This window comes from Drosophila navojoa, chromosome 3, assembly GCF_054131105.1.
Source record: "Drosophila navojoa isolate 15081-1374.11 chromosome 3, UAZ_NAV_1.0, whole genome shotgun sequence".
NCBI classification, from domain to species: Eukaryota; Metazoa; Arthropoda; class Insecta; order Diptera; family Drosophilidae; genus Drosophila; species Drosophila navojoa.
The window spans coordinates 13,320,581-13,344,560 of record NC_142891.1 but is presented as its reverse complement, the minus strand read 5'-3'; the positions used below and the strand labels follow the sequence as shown (position 1 = coordinate 13,344,560).

At 36.2% G+C, this 23,980-nt stretch overlaps 2 protein-coding genes across 4 annotated transcripts in view; one reads left to right on the top strand and one right to left on the bottom strand.

The window, feature by feature from the left end:
• Positions 1–22,046, top strand: part of LOC108658595 (beta-1,4-glucuronyltransferase 1) — a 78,469-nt gene extending 56,423 nt beyond the window's left edge. The window contains exons 3-8 of one of the 3 annotated variants that reach the window (XM_089257028.1): positions 3,483–3,545; positions 17,586–17,826; positions 17,891–18,318; positions 18,389–18,817; positions 19,157–19,466; positions 19,532–22,046. In XM_089257028.1, coding sequence (XP_089113154.1) covers positions 17,593–17,826; positions 17,891–18,318; positions 18,389–18,817; positions 19,157–19,466; positions 19,532–19,729 — 1,599 coding nt within the window. In that variant the 5' untranslated portion in view covers positions 3,483–3,545; positions 17,586–17,592 and the 3' untranslated portion in view covers positions 19,730–22,046. Of the gene's footprint in view, positions 1–3,482; positions 3,546–15,434; positions 15,452–17,585; positions 17,827–17,890; positions 18,319–18,388; positions 18,818–19,156; positions 19,467–19,531 lie in introns of those variants that run through there. The other 2 variants (XM_089257030.1, XM_089257029.1) reach the window with 2 other exon arrangements.
• PolD3 (DNA polymerase delta subunit 3) lies at positions 15,723–17,125 on the bottom strand. The gene has a single exon (XM_030384534.2). It carries the CDS (start codon positions 17,027–17,029, stop codon positions 15,827–15,829), a length of 1,203 nt encoding a protein of 400 aa, XP_030240394.1. The 5' UTR covers positions 17,030–17,125; the 3' UTR covers positions 15,723–15,826.
• Positions 22,047–23,980: the final 1,934 nt, after the last annotated feature.

Here is a 23,980-nt window from a genome sequence, read left to right as displayed (position 1 = left end):
TAAATAAAATAAAAATATTAAATAAATAGAATCCGAATATTATTTTAAATTTAAATAAATATTTTCCTATTTGTGCATTTATCTTATCAAATATTGGTAAATAATTAATAAATTATTAAAACTAAATGTGAAGTTTTCGACTACAACTGAGAGTGTTTATAGGTGTCCTACTTGTGCAGCAGAACAAACAGTACCACTAACTTCTATTTCATACCTCCGAATATTTGACTTTAAATATATTTTAAAGTTTTGCCTTTTAATGTAAATGTGATTTTATTTGAATTTTATTTAAAATGGCTTTATGAATTGCTAACACAAATCTTTTTGCACTTTGACACATTTTTTGTCATTTCATCAACATGATTTATTAAGCATCACAAAAAACATGGTAATTCCCTCATGAGCTGACAGAATTTCCGTGTTTTACAAAATTCACTTCACATTTTTTTTATTGATTGTTTCTTTAGCTGTTTGCTAGATATATTTACAAATCATTTTTATATTCGTTTCATATGCAATAGAATTGATCACATATTTTGTTTTAATGTCAATTATTACATGCCAAATAAATATTTGATTACAAAATGCTAAATGAAAATTTTAATCTAATTATTCAAGCCTTTTGACAATCTAGCGTAAGCAGAACAACTGAGGGGAAAGAAAATGAATTTCTAGTTGAGCACTTAAAACACTTTGCATTTACCTAATATAGCAAAAGCCCATAATGTGATTCGTTTACATTTGATTACGCTCAAGTGAATTTAATACAGAAGCAGAGGCAGCGCATTCAGACAAATATTTATAGACATATTTGTACAGCTCTGGATCTAGGTCTGGCTCTAGCTCTGGCTGTGTCTCTGTCTCTGATGCCTTCCACTTCATTGGTTTGTTATACTATTCCAAATGCTACAAGCTCGCCAATTTTATCTTTTCGCTGGGTTGGACAAGGAGTGAGAGATTGTGCGGAGCATCGCCATTCAGCTGATAGGATTAACAGCGGAAAGGAAGGGAGAGTGAGAGAGAGAGAGAGCTCACAATAGCAATGCAAAGCATGATAATATGTACGTGGAAACAATAACAAGAATGATAGCTTTGAACTAGACTGACTAGCAGATACTCTGTTATTTTATAAACATATATGCCAGCTGGGTAAGAGTTGAGTGTAAATCAAGTTGATTTGGAATCTCTCTGTCATGCCCTTGCCTAATCTCTTACAATGCAGAGTACAAAAAAATACCAAAAAAAATAAAAAACCAATGCCCAAAATACATAAACCCCCCGTTTTGCTTTTTGCATGATTCCACTCGTATTTTGATTTTTTTTTTGTTAGCTGCTTCTTTTCTTTTTTGTGGGCAGAAGCCAGCGAACCGAGGAACCCCTAAGACCATAAGGATGAACAATGTGCACAAAATGTTATACAAATATTGTACAATGCTTGTACACGAGTGTGTTGTGCTGTAGTATGTTACATGTTGTTTGTTGTTTGTTTTGGTATTTAGTTTTGTTGTCTATTGATACATTTTCACATTCGCATTCGCATTTGGTTATTTTTGGCAGAAAGGATTAAATGAGTATTCGGCATGAGAAACATCAACTCTGGACTGTTCATTCACATGCATATTCCCATTTGCTATATGCATGATGTTTTCAATTAAAGTGGAAATATAATGCAATTTGTGTATTAGATGTCCAATTAGTACACTCTGGTTATTTTAGATAATTATATTGCTCCTTGCCTTGGCAACATAATCATAATAATTGGGAATTGCGTTTAGCTTGGAAACTGTTATGCTGCATTTACATTAAATTATTTTGAGCGCAAACTTTAAATTGTTTTAAGATGACGTTCTCCATTTGCATATATTCCATAAGTTTGTCTATAAGTTGAAAGTGGGGAAAAAGGAAAAGCAAACATTTTTACAGTTTTTCAAGCTGCACTTGATGAGTTTCCAACTTAAAATGGGAAGTAAATAGACAACGACCAAGAGAGAGAGAAGAGAGAGAGAGATAGAAAGATAGCAGGCAGTCCTGGCTCTGTTCATCAGAACTTTATCGCTTGTTAGTTAACCGAGGCCAATTGTGAATGCTGAACATGTACTTCAGCAAACGGAATATTCATAAGTTCTTCATTTATTCAAACATCTTTAAAGCCATTGCGGCTTTTGGCCTGACCAGCAAATGCTATTGAATATGCTCGTTAAACGAAATGTGTTTCACAATTTCTTCTCTCTCTCTTTCTCTCTCTGTTGTGCATGCAGTCAAGTGTATCAAATGTGAGGCAGCGAAATTTTGCGCGAATTTCGCACGTGTTGCCATTTGGCTTTTGCATAAATAAATAAATATATAACTGTAGTGCTGCAGGTGGGCGAGCCTGGGCACGTTGTAGCTTACCTGTGTTTGAGTGCTTGCCGCTGTTAACTTTTAGCGCTTGTCTTTTGTTGCCTACTTAAAGGCGTCTCTCCGGCTCCAGCCGCCTGTCAGTGCCGTGCTCCGACTCAGCGCTGCTCAGCTTCTCTGTCGCCTGCCTTGCGCTGTGCCGCGGCTACGTCCTTGGCTCTTGATTCGCCGACGCACTCAATTTATCTCTCATATTATATTCACATTGCGTGTGCTTTGCGTCGTACCTGAAATTGCTGCCAGCACTTTAAGAAACGGCATTGGGTCCACAAGCACACACACATATATATCTTCCGTGAGTCTTATTTAATGTCGATTGTTTCAGTAATTGAAAAAGATGGGAGTTTTTTTTCATTTTGCTTACATTCCACAGTTATTATCTTTGAATTCTTACATACTATGAGATTTGTGCGGACAGCAGATTAAACCGTGAAGAGTGAAGCTATTGTGAGTCTTAAAAAAAAAACATACGAAATGTTTTTTGGAGCATAAAATGTTGATTTGAGAGAGAAAAAGAAGAAATTTAGATTTCCTTTAAAAACGAACTAATAGTGGATATTCAGTATGAGTCTCAGTTTGGTTTTCTTATCGGATGAGAAACACGACACTATGAATTTATTAATATTTTAATATTCCATCTGCTTCAGTAAAATATATTATAATTACAATCGAAGTATATTAAGTGAATAATATTATTAATATTATAAATAATGATTAAGTAAAAATAATGAATGCCATAAATACAATAAGAGATAAATAAGAAATATAATTATGATTTAGTTCTACAAAAATAATTAAATTATCATTGTCTTAAATTTAATTATTTTTGTAGAACTAAATCATAATTATATTAAATTATATTTCTTATTTATCTGTTATTGTATTTATGGCATATCCAATTGATTTTCTGACATACTCCGAGAAATAATTAATATTTATATAAATATATTATTCATATTATTTATGATGTCTATGCATACAAAATTTGTCAGAAATGCAACTATTTGTATTAATTATCATCAGTAATTGGTATTGCCTAAATGCTGTTCATTAACTTTTCTACATTTCTTTTGGCTCATTTACAGGTATGTGGCCTAGACCCTGAGACCAAAAGCAAACGACGCCATTGTAATTGGGTTACTTAACATGTAAGTCAGCAGAAACGTGCAACAAATTTAATTAGGCTGAAGTGTTTAGTGTGTCTTATGTGGCACATGTTGATTTCGTGTCGGGGGTATGTCGGGCGGGCAATGCAAATGCATTCATTCGACTTTTCCCAATTGCGTCATGTGTAATGCTAACCAATCAATTAATGGCCAAATCACATAATGCATGTAAACGATAATGAAAACGACATTTGCCAGAGCAACACGCCAACTAACAAGAACAACAATGAGCGCAATTACAATAACAACAACAACAACAGCAACAACAACGGATGCAAATACGTTCCGTCGAGCCACAAGGGAAAGCATACAGAGAGAAAAAACTTAATTAATGAAATTAAGCTCGCGAAAGCGCGTGTCTGTGTGTGTGTGTGTGTGAGTGTTTAAGTATGCGTTGATTGCATAACTATGTACCCGCACAGACAGTATATATGCCTATATGTGTATATATGTATGTGTGTTTATATCTTTACTCTAGGGTAACTTCGCCTCGAATAGTTACGGCCCGTGCATTTCATTTCATTTCATATTGGGCCGTGCTGTGCATGCTTATGCCAGCAGACAATCGATTTGAATCGCACCTGCACCAGCCCCATTGGGCGTAGTGGGCGTGGCGCTACGTTACTGTTCTGGCATGTTGGCCGTGTCAGTTCCGTGCCGTTCGATGACTGTCGCTCATTATCCGCATTAATGTCGTACCCGTTTATTGTTGTTGTTGTAGTGGCTTTTGACATGACCCAAGCAAATGATTTCGTCGCATTTAAGCGCCCCAGATTGGGCGCCAGAATTATTGAAATTGGACATGACAACACAAGACTGAAAAAAATTCAAAACATCGATTAAAAATAAAAAATTAATAAACTAAAATAATTACCAATAGCCATTTTACATAAAATAAAATAGTTTTAATTAAATAATAATAAAAATAAAAAATATATAGAATTTTGGTTACACATGAATTGCAAAATCTAAAAAACCATACAAAATATTTACTTACCTTAAGCGAGGTTGATTAAATTACAAACAGATATTTTACTTAATTTAGTTTTCTGTAGGCAAAGCCTTAAAAAAAAGTCTCCAAAATGGTATTTAATTTTTTCTTTAAAGTTAGGCAATTACAAAATAATATATAATTTTTGTCGATAGATTTTCAATTTTTATGTGCTTAAGACTTTGATCATTGATTTTCTAATAATGTAATTTTCATCTACTCCAAGTACTGTTCGATCACGATCTAAGTCTTTAAAATAACATGACTTGTATATATCTTAGATATTACTTGCAAAAAATAAACAAATTAAGTTGAAGGCACAAGATTTCTTAGTGATTCAAGCAAGTCTTTAAAATTATGAATATCTTAAGCACTTTGTGCCCTAAATTGGCTGTGCTAAAAATAACAAACGAAGGCAGAGGCTATTTAATGGCATTTTTAAGTGAGCCCAACAATTATGTCTCTTGAGTACTTCGGTAGATCGCCCACAAGTGACAACGGAATATTTATTTTGAACTAATTAAATAAAGTTTTCTGCGACTTTTGCGCTCCTGGGCATAATTTAGGACGAAATGCCATCATAAATATATAAATATATATACATATATACATGTACCCATGCATATATTTTATTTATATCTATGCGCTTTCATCATTTCGTTTTCACTTTTTTTTTTGCCCATGGTTTCCATGGGTGTTGTGCAAATTTATTGGCTTTCGCGAGCATTACTTTATTTTGTTCTTTGTGCTACTGGGCTTAGTTTGCGTGTTACATTCATTTGCCTGTAAATGGGCAAAAAAAAAAAAAAAATAATAATATTAAGAGAGAGAGAGCAGCATATATATATAAAAGAATAGAATTAAAGCTGTCTGCCTGGCTTTTTCTTTTTTTTTTTTTTTAGTTTGAATCTTGGGACTGGGAATAAGCCAGACACCTACACGCCGAGACATGGCGTGTTTGTTTGCTCTTTTTCCAGTTTTCGTTTTTATTTCAGTTGGCTCTTTTCTTCATTAGTGCCATTGCACCCGGCTGGCTGGCGAGCGAGAAGTGCGGAATGAGAAATGAGAAACGCGAATGTGTAGAATTGCTGGCCGACTGTCGCCTAATGCCTCAGCGCTCCAAATGTGTGCTATTCCTCTATGAGGTCAAAAACAATCGATTTTCATTTCATTTTCTTTTTTTTCCTCGGACTTTTTCTTTTCTTTGGCCCGCTTCGTTTTTGGCTCACGTGCTGCTACTAAAAAAATATTTATGACATCCAAAGCGAGTGCTTAAAAAAATGTATATATGTATATGTATGCATGTATGTATATATATTATGCTTGTCATCCGCTGCGTATGAGTAATGCCATGGCTTTCAGCTGTCTGTGTGGGATTTTCTATACATGCCGTTGTAATTAGCTAATTTATTTTTATGTTTGAGGTGCTAAACCTTTGGGTCTTAGATTTCGGCAGCAAAACGGGCGGACAAATTTTTATAAATTTTAAAAGCCGAAATGTTTGTTGTGAAATTACATTTACTTTGTTAAATAAATATTTTATTATGGTTTCTGGTCTAGTTATTTCTATAACATTTAAAGCTCTAGCAAATCCATTTAAAGAACTAAAATTTCCCGGCAGTTTCTTTTAGCTGCCTCTCTGAATTTCCGCTGTCTCTGCAAAGGAAACTCTGAAACAACGTGAGTGTCTCAACCAGCGCAGGGACTTAGCCCACAGCACAAATTTGTTTATAATAACAAAGTTTGTCAGTTTTTTTTTCTTTTCTTTTTTTTTTAAGATTAAACTCAACAAAAATAAAAATTACAAAAGTTTGACTCTTAAGGCAACGCAATTTCATAATATCAAAATAAATAAAAAAAATAATCTATATTATACATGGACTATATATATGCCAGTCAATATGTATATGTGGGCAGGCAGCTTAATTTGTTGTTTCCGTGACCAATGCAATTATATTTGTGACCACAATAATTGCTACACTATGTTGGTGTTGTTTTTTTCTTTTTTAGTAGTTGTGCCCGGCGTATGCAAATAACTATTATTGTTTATATTATAAACAGATATGTACCTACATAGGCAGAGGTGGGTACAACCTTACCTACTGTGCATAAATTTATGGGAGTAATTTTACGACTCCGGGGACAAATAATTAGCTAGATAAACCAGATAGTTAGCTATTCTGTGTATGACCTTTTTGAGATTACACCTAGAGCCTTTGATAAGCGTATTTGTTGGACAATTGAGCTATTTTTAGTCAAATTAGTTTCAGTGCGAAATAAACATTTCACGGCTAACAACTGAGCAATGTAGTTAAGTTTTATGTAAGTGTAAGTTTTTTTTATTGCTTTCCATTTAAATTTCTGGTTGCTTTTGAACTAAATTTAAGCACAGGGAATTTTTGCAATTATTTTTGTGTGTTTATATTTTAATTGATTTATATATGACAAATAAAAACTCTAATGGAAGACTTGATACACAGATTAGGAGATAAGTAAGAGCGAGAAACTCACATATTTTTGAAATATAAATAAAATATATATAATTTATTTATTCCATTTAAAATATATATAATTTATTTATTCCATTTTCTTTACCTTGAATTTTTTGAAATAATAATAAATAAAAATAGATTATTGGACTTAAAAGTTGAAAGACAAGTGTTATTCTAAATTTAAGTTAAACCAAAAATCAATATAAAATTTGTTTTTATTTTTTATATGCTTGATCTTTCATTTCAATAAAAAACTTTAAAACCTTTTAAAGACTAAAACTTGATAATCATATTAGAAAGTGAGTGTTATACATACTACATTGATTGACTTGGGCAACTTTAAGTTGTATAGGATCCTCTGTGGGTTCGCTCATTGGGGTGCCTGAATATTGCGTGTTTGTTGCACATGAAACGTTTTCTAGAACGAATTACACGTAATAGCTGCCAGAAAATAGTTTTGCTGGTCAGCTCTCTGCAGCATTATTTATGTATGTCAGCGAACAATTCAATTGTGTTGCTCGATGCCTGTGAGCCAGTGAGTCATATTCGATGGTCACGTTCTTCCATTTGCTCACAATTGCCACAGTGAGTTAGTTAATTCCTTCTTTGTCAGTCGAACATTTGTATTATTTACACCGAACTATGCCCGGAACAAGCCAATTTACATACGATATGTGTGTATGTCTCCTACTAGCTGTGTTAGGTGACATACCAACAATGCATTCGTATCGAAGCTGTTGGACATTAATTAAGGAAAGCTATTTCCCATGACATTTGTATAATTGGGCATTTCGAAATTTCAGCTCAAGCTAACATTGTCTGATATTAATTATTTATGGCCTTTTTCGTGGAGCAGATTGACGGATAAGTTTAAGAGCTAAGAATTTATTAAAGCTAAATATACATTAGGCGCGATATGCTTATCTATAAAAATTTCCATGCCAAAAAAAAGGTTTTTTTTCACAAATATTTTAATCTTATTAAATGTTTGATTAACATTTTCATTGTTAACAATTGGACTGATGGCCCTTGTTATCAATATATTGTGTATTAACCAAGGTTCTTGCATGACGCGATTAAAATTTGAATATATCAGTTAAAAGAATAGCACTTGTACTTAGCCATTGCTAAGAGCTAAATGAAAGTAAAAAGGTTAAATTTATAATTTTAAAAACAACGCTTAGCGTAATTATTCCTAAAGTAAATTTTTTTTTTGGGAAATACAATGTATCCTATAAGATTTATTTTATTTTATTTAATTTTATGTTTATAAAAAAAATAATATAAAATTTATGATACTAATAATAGTTATAAATTGTATTCTAAATTAAAAGATTTTTATTCAAAACTTATTTTAAATTTTTAATTTAGTTTTTAAGTTCATTTTGTTTTATAAATACAATTTTTGTATTTTATTCGTTATTTATATTTATTTATTTATTTTACAATTGTTTATATTCTTTTATATTTTGATCTTTTTCATATTTTTTTTGGTATTAATTAGTATTTTCTTATTAATAGAAATCTACAGTCACGTGTACTTTAAGGACCACATTAATTAAAGCGAGGCCATTAATGATAAATAAAAATGATTTTAATTATAAGAATATCCACTTAGGTCCCCACAAATATTTTATATGTTCATAATTATGTACGATTTATTTCCCTTGCCGTTGTCTATGGGCGAACAAATCGAATGCTTATTTCGATTTTTATTTGTAGGCGGCAGTGTCTGGCTTTATCCAGCTTTATGGCACATTTAATGGCCTGTAATGCTGGAGCTGTAATCAGATGAAAATCAAAAATTATCTTAGCTTTTGTGGCTCTTAATGATTGTTCTTTCTGGCCATTTTTCCTGCTGCTAAACACAGTTGCTAGGCAGGTAAATACATGTATATATGTATACCTATATAGCTGCCGGTTGACTTTGACCAAGTGCCGTTAGCTGATGTTGAAGTCGGGCCCACAAAGGATGGTACCGTATAAATAAAACTTTTATGATGCGGCATAAATCTTGCGGGGCAGACATGTCCGACCACCTCCGAGGCGGTGTCCCGCGGCCACGCCCATTGACGTGGCAGACCATTAAACAGTTGTAATTCATGTTGTTGCCATTTCCGTTGTCTAACCAAATGAACCAATATAAAGTCAATATTTTATGAGTATGTTTTCCGTTTAGCTCTGTCTCCCTCCCGCTCACGCGCACTCTCCCCCTCCCTCACTTTTTGTGGCTGGCAAACAAATAGACATTCATCAATTACGAGGCTGCCCTTTAAGCCAGCGGCAGTTGGAAATGTGTCGCTAATGTGTCTACGAGGTGTGCAGAGTATCACACTGCGGCCAACACCCGGTCTATTAATAGAGGCCATTAGCTGGCCAACAGGCCACAGGCCGCAGTATCATCATTAATGGCTCACATGAACGGAGCTCCAATGCCGTTCGTTCGACTTGTGCCCATGTTGATATTTATTAATGTTCAATTATCGATAATTATCTGTTTATCTATATGTATATACACATATATATTAGTGTCTCTGCGGCCATTACAATACCTCAGCACAATTTCTTGTTGGCCAAGACCAACTGTATGCATTGCTATACCTGTGTCTATGTGTATATGTATGTATATATAAATATTTCTGTTAATGTATTTCTTCGCCATGTTAGGCTGATTGAAATGCATTCAACATAATTAGATTGACGTCGCCATTGGCCTCTAATCGATATTTTGCTGGAATTGAACTGAAATTAGTGCTGGTTGGGATATTGGTATTATTTCTGTATTTAACATATCTGGGAAAGAGACGTGTGTCGTTGGCAGCTGATTCATTAAGGGGGAGTTGTGAAATGTCTAATCACTTTAGTGGTGTATGCAGGTGTTAATTTCTTTTCCACAATATTTTTTAGCTTCATTTTTTAGCACAATTTTAAAGTGGTAAATTGAAAAATCTGTCACAATTTTTGCATCTTCCGTATAGACATATAATTGGGTATATCAAATTCTCAATTATTCAATAATTGTACTAGATATTTATCTATATAGCTAGTCCAGGTTTCTCCAGATTTCGAGTTAAAAAAATAATAATAATAAAATAAAAATAAAAAAAATTATTTAATAGTCTTGACGGAAGTGTGAAAGCCTAATGTGCCTTTACTTACCATTTATTTCAGTCCTCTTGAATTGAAAAACCTAAACCTTCATAACATTTTCACAGACTCTTCATAAAATGTGCCTATATTGACCAACTAAATATTTATTTATAGTAAAGTAAATTAATAAAAGCAATTATCTTTGTACACTATATGTACATAGATTTATAGATTTATGTATTATTTATATATTAGATTATGTGCTACGCAGCCTGGGCTATTCGAAAAATCTGTTCCCCTCTCAAAGCACCAAAAGTCAAATAATCATATATAGTGGTAAACCATATAAATATAAGTATTTTAATCAAAGAAATTGATATTGATTTAGGTTTTAAATTTTAAATACACAGCATAGGCTACTTTAAAAAACTCCAAAAGACAGAAAATTTTATATTAATATATATAGAAGTATATTAATCAAATAACTATGCATATGTATAATAATAATCAGAGGAATTGATATTTAAGCTATTTATAGCTAGAGTCTTAATAGATACCGCAACGTAGCCTGTTGCAAGTGAGTTACATTTTAATAATGCATTGAGAGCTTGAGCGTATATCGATACGCCCATAGATTTATTTCTATGCAGAAATTGGCCAGCAGCTGGACGGCAGACCGTCCGCTGGCAATGGTCAAGTGAAGATGCCCTGGTCCCGGTGCGCCCAAAGCTCAGTCTTGTTGTTGTTGTTGTTGTTGTTGTTGCTGTAGCATTGTGCAAACAATTTGCTGCGTTTCATGTTACGACTTTGGCAGCATAACAACCAGTCGCCCAAGCCCGAGACCGAAACAGAAAGCAGATGATGGCCGCAACAAGCCGGCGCGATGACGTTTAGGTTGGCTCAAGAAAAGAGAGAGGGAGAGAGAGAAAGAAGTGCATCGAAGAAATGCCAAACTGCAATTGACTTGCATGACCATAAAAATTAAGTTATATACACCAAAGCAGGCTGCCGAGTCCAGTGCAGAGCAACAAAGTCCCAGTCCCAGTCCCAGCCAGCCATCCAGCTCTGTTTGCCTGCTCCCATCTTCTGCTCTCGCAGTGCCTTTGCCGCTGTTCCCGCTAAAGCGCAACAATAAAGTCGAGTGAAATTGGTGCTGTAATATATTTTAATAGCGCAGCGGCCGGAAAAACTCGCTACGAACTCGAAACTCGAACTCGAACTCAAAGTCGTAGACGGAGTTGCTTTGTTCAGTTGGTCAGCAGCAGCGGCAGCAGGGCGAGCCAGGGCCAGTTGCTAGCAAACAAAGCACAGTTGACCAGACCAAGAGGCCAGCAAATTTCGCTCGGTGCCTTATTATGTCTAATTAGATTGTGTTGCCAGCAGCCGTTGTTGTTGTTGTAGCTGTTGCTGGAATGTTTTATTGTTAGTTTTCGTTGGCATTTCCTAAAAAAAAAAAATCGAGCGAAAATCGATGCTGAAAGCGGGGTTAATCTAAGGTGGCACAATGAGTTAATCCCAGCTTCAGATCTAATGCTACACTGATGCATTCGCATCGCACGATAACAACTTCAGAGACCTCGAGCTTCGAAGAAGTTTTGCCTGATTAACCGAAGCTATTTTATCTCTGATGTGTTTGTAATTAGAATTGATTTATGAAAAGTATATAACATTGGCTTATAATGATTTTTTTATAAAATTGTATTTATTTTAGAATTTTATAAATAATAATAAATACAACTTTTTAATATTTTTATTTAATTAGTATAATTTTATTAATATTTACTACATTTTCAATTTCTTTTTTATGCTTTAAAACGTATATTATAAATTAAATTTCCATTAGATTTTGCAAGTTTGCAACTTTGTTCTCTTTTATTTCATACCCAAACCCTTTTATGCACGCAAATGTCTTACATAAATTTACACCTACTCATTTATTTAAATAAAGTAGAGAAACTATAAGCCATGGGCTGCTCTTTGCTGAAACCTTTTTTTGATAGGGTTATTAAAATAATTTGTTTATAATTGGGTACGTAATCTTCACATAATTCCTGAAATCACAATTCCGCTTAAAGCCTCTACTATTCTTGGAAATTTATGCTTAAGCTGAGCTAACATAATTTAATTAGCAGCTTCAGCAGCTCTCTAGCTTTTAATGTCTATTATGTAGTGGCAAAAACTCGTATTTACAAAGAATTCTAATTTGAATACAACGTAACAAAAATGTTGGAATATTAATTGCGCCTTAAATATAGAATTGCCTTTAGCCAAATGTGAAATGTGCTGTTGCTGTTGTTGTTGTTGTTGTTATCAATTGTTAGCCCTCGAGCCACGCTTAACCTGTTTCAATAAGCAGCCTTATTAGATATTCACATTTCAATGAGCAGTCGATGGGCCCAAACTCTTGACCCAAGCACCATCAGTCATCTTGGAGACGCTGTTGCCAGGCAAACAAAATTTGACATAGACAACAAGAGGGGAAGGAAAAAAACATTTATAAACAATTGAAAATGGCTAAAACGTGTGTCGCACTTCTGTGCCAATTGGCAAATTGAATACTCATAAAAATTCTCACGTTTCGCTCCAAATTTTGATGGTAGCACTCGGTCGGTCGGTCGGTCGGCCGGTCGCTTGCTCACTCGCTGCCTTTGCATAGAGCGAGTGGGGGCTTAACGGGGCCATAAAAGCATCGCCAGCCGAAGAACCCGCCAAGCAACCCACTCACAAGTGCCAGCCAGCCAGCCAGCCATTGAACTCTCTGTACACACACGATTATTACGATGGCAAATGTGACCATAAAAGAGAAGAGAACCGAATCCAAAACCAGAAGACTTGTTGCGAAGCGCGCGCCTGTGCGAGCTCAAGAGATTTTTATCAAATTGGCCCGCGGGCAGTGCGAAAGCTTGACGAGATTCTCATTCTGATTCGAGATGCTGATTTCCCTCACTCACAGTCACAGTCTCAGTCAGAGTCACAGGCTTCCTGTGCGTGTGGCATTGCAGATGGACGCCTTGAGGTGTTTGACTTGAGCACTTGGCCCCGGAGCTATGCAAATTTATCAAACAATCCAGTCCCATATGCTGGTGTCGTGTCCCAGAAACACAAAAAACCAGTGGCACTTTTTTTTTTTTTTTTCTTTTTGTTTCATTATATATATATGTATATTTCTAAAGAACCTGCTGATAAAATCGCCTAGCACAGCAGCCCCCACGCTGTGGGCTGTGGCCCGTGGGCTGTGGGCTGTGGGGAGCGGCGAGGGGTGGGCCATCAGTCAAGACAGTGCATTGAACTTGAAACATCTCGCAGTTTTCACTTCAATCCATCAGCAACGCGACGGCGGCCGATTCCAATGACGCGTGTAAAATGTCGGGGCGCGTGTGCCCCCGGGGGAGCCTCTAATGAATGGACCAGCTCCAGCTCAGGCAACAGCAACAGCAACAGCTTAAAAGCAACCGTACAATTTGTATTCGAATGATACGTTTTTACTGCCCTAATGAGCACACGCAACAGCCACAAAATAACGAAAGAGAAAAAAATATATATAAATAAAAAATAAAATAAAAATTTGGGCAGCGAACGAAATGCGAATTTAATACGCACAATTCGCCAATGCAGACTGTTGGCCCTTAATCACTTCTGGTACGTTTTCTTCGAAAGTGTCAAGAGATTTAGCCAAATTTATGGATATTCACTTTTGTTTACTTAACGATCGTTGCGTGCTGCACACACAAATTTTTTAACGATTGCCTTTTGTGCGATTCCAGTTCAATAATTTGACATAGATTTTATGCTTTTCTTTTTGTGTGTAATTTGAAATTTTTTCCGTTTTACTGATGCGCAAAAAAGGCTATAAAAATTACCTTGCTCTAATCTCTTCACGTTCTACTTTCATATTTTGCCTTTGTTTCTCAAAAATTCACCCGCTTTTTATAAAAGTCTTTATCTCTATTGATTATATATCTATGTGATTATCTATATACTTATAAATAAATGTCGGAATTGCTAAGAGGCTCGACAGATAGTCGAAGTTGTTCCTATTTATAGTCTATTTAAAGTGGATTTTTATAAAAAAAAAAAAAAAAAAACACACACACACACATTAAAATATTAAGTTGTAAAAAAAATGTTTTCAATTGGTTCTATTTATTTTTGTTCATAAAATAAAATAGTGTTGGGTTCATTGTCAAATCGGGTAAATTAAAGACAATATTTGAATGATGAAATTAATTGATATTTTGTTTGAATTTCTAATAATGAATATCGAAAAATTAAGAGTTTTCTGCATTAATTCAAACTATTGATTCACTTAAAAAAAAAAAATAAATAAAAAATATATATTGCGAACAGTATTTCACATTAGCGAAGATTTGTTGGCATCGTTTTAAGCACTTTTCATTTCCCTTGTCTGACAAATTTAATAAAAATATTATCTCTCATAATTATTTTATTTTTTTTTGTGGACATTATTTACCTGAGGCATCGCAAACGTTGCGTAATTAATGTGGGAATCGCAACTAATTGTTGTTAATTAAATTTCTGGCGGCACTTTAGGCTAAGTAGCCAACAGAAAAAAAAAAAAAATGAATAAAACGAAACAAATAAAAGTAAAAGAGAAAGAGAAAAAGTAGCTAATTTCACGCTTCCTGTTCTGGGGCATTATTTTTATTTTGCATACTTTTTTCCCACTCTGACTAATGCTGACGACACTTCGTCCGTTCGGTTTGCTCCGGAAAGTCGTTGCACTCGCATTTTAACAGGCAAACAAGAATGAAAAAAGTCAATGCAAAACTCGTTATTTGCTTCGTTGCTGTTGCAGACCGCAAATTGCGTTTAAAATGTATCATGAAGTGCAATAAAGTGAGAGTCCCGTCTGTTTATGAGACGGTACTAATTAGTAATTGCAAAGATTGATAAGCTTCTGCTGCTGCCACTTTTGCTCCAAAGGCAAACAGTTGCCAATCACTCACAACCAGCGCATCATTTATGACGTCCACTCGCACCCACGATAAGACGCCAAGCGTCAGCGAGTGCCAATGCAAATAGCGCAATGGCCAAATCTTTTGCTTTTCATTGTTATAAGAGCACAGAGCTGTCCAGATAGGAAACAGTTCGCTGCAGGCCATACAGTCGAGTTAAACAAAAGGCAAAGTGTACATTGCAGATTTCAGGAATCAATTAACAAATGTGAAATCAATTTAATGGATTCTATTATAATTATTTAGCAATACCAAGTGTAATAAAAATATTGAATTGCATGTTTGCAATTCATTTACAATTTTTTATAAAATTACTCTGACAATGGAGTCGAACAAAGGGTAAGCTTAGTTTAACTCGAATGAATGTTAATTAATTTTACAACTAATTTGTTATTGATGTATTATCAAGAACAATTACAAAGTGTATCTATGTATAATTGTATCATAGCAATCATAGAATGAGTCGCTGAAAACTAATTTGGAATATGTTCCTAGAAATACTCAAATGAAATTAAATTGAAAATTTGTTTGCATTAATTTTACAACAAATTGTAGGGCAGTTATTTATAGCCCTCTACATAGATTTTTATTATTCAAAATTCGTACTTACAAACTGTGCACTGAATAATACTTAATTTAATGTTAAACTAGAGAGAATTTAATTGTTCTTAAACTAAACATTTAATGAAGCCCTACAATTAGCTGTTCGATTATTCACTTTTTGGCGAAGAAGCTCGTAATGCTGCCCTGCTTCACTTTGGGTGTCTCCTTTGCGCCTTTTCCAGCTGCCGGCGGTGATTTTTTCTTTGTAGCTGGCGCAGCTGCTGCAGTCGCTGCCTTTTTCTGAACTGGTTGCTTTGGTTTCTTGGCCTTTACCGTTATGACAAAGCCATCATCATCCAGAAATGTTTCATTTGTTGCCGCCTCCACATCCATTGGCTCCTCCTCTGCCTGCGCCAACTTCTCCTCCGCCTGCTGCGGCTTTTCCTTCTCGGCTGATTTCTTTTGTGGCTGCTCCTCATCATCGGAGTCGACAATGCGACGACGCTTGCTGCTTGCTCTCTGCTTTGCGTCCGTCTCGTCTGACTCGTCGCCTGAACCAATCACAGAGCGTCGCAGCTTGTCCAGTTTTTCCTCCTCATCAGACGAGGCTTCGCTTTCCTCAGCAAACAGCTGAACGGAGTTATTCTTCTGTTCGGGCGATGCTTCCTTCGGTGCGCTACTGGTCTGACTACTGCTCGCCTTTGGTTGCTTCTTAAAGAAGTTGTCCATGCCGCCCGCCGCTGGCTTGGCTGCAGCTGCTTTTGTTTCCTTGGCTGGCTGCGATTTGGCAGCTGGAGCTGCGGCAAAGAAGCTGCCGATGCTGCCCTTCTTCGCTGTCGCTGTTGTTGACTTCGCTTTACCCTTTTGATCGCTTGGTGGCGTTTTCTTCTGCTCCTCAGCCTTTGAGGGCTCTTCCTTGATGTTGGCGGGCTTTGGAGTCTCTACTGGCTTATGAACACCATTGCTAACGCCATTAGTTAATGGTTTAACGCCTGACCGCTGGTCCACCTTTGCCAGCTTCACCTCCATATGCTGCATGGGTTTGAAAATGGGCGCAGCACTCTTGGAGCCGCCAGCCACCTCCACGGAATACAGGTGGTATTGCGAGTTTTCCAATTTGCCTAGCCATTCCCTTAATTTGTCATCGCCTTGCACAATCGTATACAGCTCGCCCTCATCGTTTGCCAGTGTGCCATGCACCACAAAGCGTTTCTCGTATTTGATAGCACTCGACTTTTCCTGCTGTTTAATATGCGCCTCAAGCTTATCGTGCGCCTCTTTGTACGTCAATTTGTACTCCTCCAGCAAATCGGTGACCAGCACACGTCTGTCGAAGTCGATGAGGCAATCATCCAAAGCTTGTTGCAATGACATTTTCAGAGAATGTTTACTTGTGTAGTGTATGTAATAATATTATGCAAATTTCGACAGCAAGCAATTGAATTAACAAAATGAATTCGGCTACCGCAGCAAAAAAAGGCGCCGATGCGAACAGCTGTTGAAATTTACTCACAATGGTTACCATTTGAGATGTGCGATACTTGCAAAAATACTCATAATACCTTAACAGAATGTTAGCGGTAACATAATGTTAAAAGCAACAGCGCCGCTGTAGTCGCTAACAGCACTCATGAGCGATTGCGCCAGAGATGGCAACGCTTATTAGTTTGCTGTTAGTTCCATTAAATTAACATAGAGGGCGCTTGAGCTAAGAGAAATGTTACTGCCTGGTGGCTTAACAGAAACTAAACAGTGTCATTAGTTGAACAACAGTGACACCGCTGGTGAATGGCAAGTGATCTTTGGTACAATAAACGATAATATAGATGGCGCTCTGCTAACAGTAATGTTATTGTTTAACTGAATTTAATTTTGAATTAATCCGTTTTTAAATTTAATTAATTAATAATAACATTTCTATTTTTTTCAGCTTTAACATGCGCTTTGAGCCGCTGGGTCAGAAAATGTTCACACGCCGCAATTGGCTGCTGCGGTGCAGCATTCTCATAAATGTGGCTGTTCTGCTCTACATCGGCTGCATCCTGATGAACGGCGGAGGCAACAATTTCACCAGCGGCGGCGGATTTTTGCTGCAGGAGCAACAGCCGCCGGCGTTAGCCTCATTACAGGCTGCTCCACTGCTGCCACAGCAACCGCCCACGTCCAAAAATGTAAGTGTGTGTGTAGAGAGCAAACAATGAATGGGAGTAAATAAATCCTATCCTCTTTCCACAGGCAGAGGCGGCTTTTGCGGAGGAGAAACTCTTGGCCGCCGGCACAGGCAATGCCAATTCAGAGTCAGCCGCAGCTGCAGCACCCGCGGCCGCAGTAGTCAACGACAGTGGCTTGCCCTCCAATGCAGTGGATCCTGTTCAGGTGGTTGGCAACATTGGAAGCAGCAGCTCAATGTCAGAGCTGAACAACACACAGCCGGATAGCTACATAGTCACCGGCGATGAGAAGGAGTTGGATGAGCGCGTGCGGACGCTGCTCAATTGCTTTGATCGCGATTATGATCAGCAGACGCTGCAACGCGGCGATTTCTGGGTGCTCCAGAACTATGTGAGAGCCGATCACGGCGAGATCAAGTGCCACGAGTCCATTACCTATACAACGCATGCGGATTACACCTTTCTGGACAATCTGGTGCCGCTGCTGCAACGGTGAGTGCTCAGATAAGAAGACTCCTCTTTGGTATATTCTAATATTTTTATGATATCCCCCCTCTTACAGCTGGAATGCGCCAATTAGCATAGCTATGCATGCGCCCGGCACGGATTTCCAGCCCACGCTGGACTCCATCAAGTATTTGCGGGATTGTGCGCCCGATAATCAACTGGTGCGCGCCTATGCCACCTTCCACATTTACTTCGGCACCAAGCACATACCCAAGAGCGTGCCCAAGGCACAGGATGCTCTGAAGACTGGCTACAACTGCTCGCTGCCGGCACCCTACTTCAATGTCAGCTCCGGGCACTTGTACAAGGCCCAGAAGAAGTTGCTCTACCCGGTCAATGTGGGTCGCAACATTGCACGCGATGCCGCCCTCACACACTTCATCCTCCCCTCGGATATCGAACTGTATCCGAATCCTGGACTGGTCAAGAAATTCCTCGAGATGATTGCTCGCAACGAACCGTATTTACGGCGCAAGGCGCCCAGGTGAGTTCCTGAATTTATATTTACAACTCGTATTATTTTTAGAAATTTACTGGGATTATTTTTGATATTTTTCTACTGAGAATACTTTTTTTTTTAAATAAATAAATGAAAAGTTATATTTTTCTTTTTTCAAATAATAATACCTTTATATTTTTAATTTCAATTCTTTTGTTTTTTTTGTACAACAATCTTCAATAGGCTGTAATAATAATAATATAATAACAATAATAAGCTGTAAGCTTTTAAGAAATACTTATATATTTCCGAGTTGAATATTTAGCTTAATGACAAGTATTTCAATTCAAACTCTAATCAAATGGCAATCGTATGCTTTCGCAGAGTTTTTCCATTGAGCATATTCGAGGTGGATGAGAACTCACCGGTGCCGCACGATAAGACGGAGCTGCAGGAGTTTCTGCGCACCGGGAAGGCCATACCCTTCCACAAGCGGGTGTGCGCCAGTTGCCACGGCGTGCCCAAGTCAAAGGAGTGGATGGCGGCCAACGAGACGGACGAGCTGAGTGTGTTTCACATAGGCAAGCGCACCGGCTACTATGTGCACTGGGAGCCCATTTATATTGGCACCCACGCGGATCCGCACTACGATGAGCGGCTCAGCTGGGAGGGCAAGAGCGACAAGATGACGCAGGTAAGCGCGCTGAGATCCTGATATCCCGATAGCAGTCGCAGTTGCATTCAATCTGATTCGTGCAGGGTTACTCGCTCTGCGTGCTGGACTACGAGTTCCACATACTGGACAACGCCTTTTTGGTGCACAAGCCGGGCATCAAAGTGCTGAAGAAGGACAATCGGCGCGCGATGCTGGCGGGCAAAACGAATCAGCTGATACGCAAGATCATCTATCCCGAGCTGAAGATCATGTACGGCATGCGCAAGGGCTGTGCGATATAGTAACTAATCCTGAAGCACAGTTGAGCGTCGCCTTCTTCAAGACTGCAGCCGCAGCTGCAACGGCTGCACAAGCAAAGGCAGGAGGAGCGAAACACACTATTTATATTCGCAATGCTATAGAGAGCGAGAGGCACTGGATCGAGTGGCCATGCCATGCTAATGTCTCCTTCTATCCTATATATATATCTATTTCCTAGAGGCCCTTCCTTATGGCGCGCTCGTCTACGTGTACATGTGTATGTGTGCGTGTGCGTGTGCGTGTGCGAATGTGTGTGCTTGTGTGTGCGTATGTGTGAGTACGTTTTACAGTTAGTATTAGTTAGTTAGCTTAGGCCTAGAGAATTACTTAGGTTTATGGACGAGTCGAGTTCGGAGCGGGTGTTTTTTTCTACTCTATATGCATAAGCGAAGCCTTAGGAGCACGGCTTAAGTACGTTAAACGTAGTTAGTTGTTGTTGTTTCATTTTTAAATACTGAACATAATTAGAGTTAGTTAGTTAGCCGGAGCTGCCATACAGCTGAAGTTACTGAAGTTACTCGAAGATTCTATAGAGTTCACATCATTTCCATGCAATGCAGCCTCCATACGAGCGCAGAGAAATCCAATCTTTGCAATCGCACACGCTGCATTGGCAGTCATTATGATTTAGTTCAACTTCCAATTATCGTTTAAGCATCATTAATGTAATTTCATTATAATTTTAATTTAGTACTTCCCCTTAACCATATTTTCATAAGAAATAAAGATGATAAATCCCCCATTATTGTATACCAACTGCCATTGAATGGTTGTTAGGTTGATTTGCTCTTCGAGACAAATGGAAATTCCTAGCCACAATAGTCTAACCATTTATATATCTAAATATGTGCATATGCAATGTAGGCCAACATTTGGGGCCTTCCACTAGGCCGAAGTTCTCAGAGTTTAAGTTGCAAAGCGAATATACGAATAAAGTGTGGGGGCAACAAATAGGCTTAGACAACTAGTGGAAGTTAGTCTTAGAGCTAGACAGCCGCAATTTAAATAGTGAAAACAGAAAACAAACAAAAGCCGCTACAAAATAAAGGTTTAACACGTTTAATAGACTTGGGAAACGTTTAAAATTAGAATGCTGAACAATTGAAGAATACATATAATGCATACAGACTTACGAGTATATAGATATATACATATATATATATATATAGATCTAAAAGAAGAAGAAGACGAAGATAAATTACAATTACACAGAAACCTTGATGAGAATGATGTTCAAGTTGAATGCCTAAAATTAAACAATTAACGAAACAATTAATTAGAAATACGTTTTCAACCGTAATGGGTAAATGCAAACCGTGATATTTGTACTAGTAAAGGCGATGATTAGTTTGAGCATTAATTTAGTAAATATATATACACACATATATATAAACTTAAGCAGTATGAAACGAAGCGAAGAGTTGAAGAAGAAGTAGAAAAACAATGGAAAAAGAAACCATTACAACTCCGGAAAAATCATATGCATTAAACTAGTTTTGTATATGCTTTTTTTTAGTGTTGAACTTAAAGTCAAACTTGTGCACATATAAATGTTAAAAACATAACGAGAAGTATAGACAAAAAGCACATGCTTCAGCCGTGGCATGGACGGGGAGTTGTTGTTCAGGCCTTAAAAGAACTACTATATAGGAATTACGGGCGCTTTTTTTAGAGTTGGCAGATTTCATAATTTGCGGTAGAGCAATTGTCGTGTGTGGGAAAACATTTTTTGCGAGTGTCTTGGGAACAACATACAAAAAAAAAAAAAAAAAAAAAAGGAAAAAAAAAACTTAAGAAAACAAAAAAGTGGAAAAACAATTGGTGTTTGTATCTATTGTATGTCTCTAGGTATACCTATAAATATATAAGTCTACACCTAAAGCAGTAAGCAATAACTTTTCAATTCGCTAAAACCATTTTACGCGCTCAACTGTTACGAAACCAACTTAAACTTCAATTAGCCAGACTAAACTAAAGCCCAAATAAATATCATAAACGTAAAGAGAATTCTCGAGAAAGTAGCTAAAAAATAGACCCAAAAAGAGAAGAGCATTCAAACTGTTACAAATAAATAAATATAAATAAAATGAAGAAAAGTTAAAAATTATTGATAAAGTATTAAAGTGCCTTAGAGAACGATAAAAAAAAGGAAAATTTAAATATAAATATATACTATTATTAATAATAGTTATTGCGGCAGTGAATTGTATTTGAGTTGTATTTTTTATAACCAATTCACAAAACACCTTTTGTTGTGTTGGCTTAGCGGCATTTTGTTCAGGCCAAATTACATAAGTGGGAGAAATGAACGATTTTCGTATCCAAACAGAGACAATTATTTTTGTATGTAAATAATGAATAGTAATATATTTAAGCTATACACATACTTCATATGTATGTGTGCGTATGAGTATTTCAACAAATTAATTACTTAAAGAAGAGAACGGATAGGAAGTTTGTTGATTGAATTGAAATTCAAGCTGCAGTTAGTCGAAGTCATGCCCAATAGTGAATGAGTCTTCTTATAGCTAGCCTGCCAATTTTTTATGTTTATTATGATTATTACTCCTATTATGATTATTATTATTATTACAATTGCATTCAATGTATTAGCACTTGGCAGTATATCAATTATTTAGGCCATAACTGAATTAAAATCTAATCTTAGTCTTAGGCCTCCATTATCTTCTTTTGAGCTAAGCATTTGATTCGTTTCTATATTTGATTTTCCCTCACTGAGCAAGGACTATTAGCTGAAATGTAAGAAAAAATTCAAAAAACTGATTTGAAATATATCTATGCATAAGTATTGTAAAAAAAGAATAAAGAAAATAATTTAAAAATGAAATAATGCAATGTGTTATTATTCGATATGATATTCTTGGAAATCAACTTAGATTTAATTTTGCATTATTTATTTTGATTTTTATTAAATTATTATTATTATCTACATATTGAAAAATGTATATATATATTATTTAAATTATTCATTTGTTTATTATATACATTTTGCAAAGTTTATATATATTTATATTTTTTTCCTTTATTTCATTTGTATTTTATCTACATTATGAAATACTTATATATTCGGTTTTTTTTTTAATATTCTATTTTTTTTTTTTTTTGAGGTTTCTCTTTCCCAATTTTAATTTTGGTTTGTTATTTATTATTTATTTTTTATTTATTTATGCATGAAGATACCTATTTTCTAATTATTATTACATTATTAATTTATTTACTTATTTTTAATTAAGTTTTGAATATTTAATTGTTAATTTTTTTTGTATATTTCTCTCATTATTATTTATATTTTTAATTTCCCTTTTTTATTTATTTTTTTTTTTTTTACATTAAAATTTTGCTATAAACTTTATATTTAATTAACTATTTATTTATTCTATTATTCTAAAATTTATACAAAGCAAATATTTGTTACTGGCTTTCTCTCTCTCTCTCTCTGTGTGATTTAATTTGTTAAGTATTTTAACTTAATCTAACTGAAAACTCGAAATAGGTAAGCATATCAAAAGATTCTCCAAACAGGTTTGCTAGCATTAGTTGAAGCATATAAAAGTTGCGTGTTCAATAAATAGCTCATCCTTATCTTGCTGCTAATCTGATTGACAAACATTTTTTTCTGCGTGAGTTATATGCCGACAAGTTGTTTAAAATTCAAGAAGAGAAGCCACAAAAAATACCTAGAGCTGCTCACGTTGTGAGCTGGTGAGCTCAAGACCAGATTAGCCATGTCGACTCTGACACAATGGTGTAGCCCCGCACTTGGCACAGCAGAGCCGTAGGCTTGAATGCTTGAATGCTTGGATGTTCGCATGGGCGCAGCTTGTCTGCGTCCTTGACTTTAAGAGTTGTCGTGATCTTTTTTCTGGTTTTCTGACAGCCTTTGTTTTTGTGGCTTCAAAACGAAAATAAAAGTGCCAAAAATGCAAATTCAATCGAATTTACTTAACATAAATTAAGACAAAATGTTTTTGATTAATACTAAGACAGTTGCTAGCTGCTCAGCTCAGCTGAAAGCAACCTGTTGCTGCCATCTGACGCTGTTCAACTGACTCATCTCGAGCTTTTTGTTCGATGATTTGCTAGAAGCTTGCTTTGCGGCATTTATTTTACTGTTTCTGCTTGTGGTTGTTGTTGTTGTTGTTATGCGCTTTGGTTATTTATTAACATGTTTGCTTTTTATTGCAACAGCACCAGCAAACGGACGGTACCGA

Excerpts from the sequence above, each read along its gene's own strand:
- PolD3 (XM_030384534.2), bottom strand. The coding sequence starts at position 17,029 with ATGTCATTGCAACAAGCTTTGGATGATTGCCTCATCGACTTCGACAGA.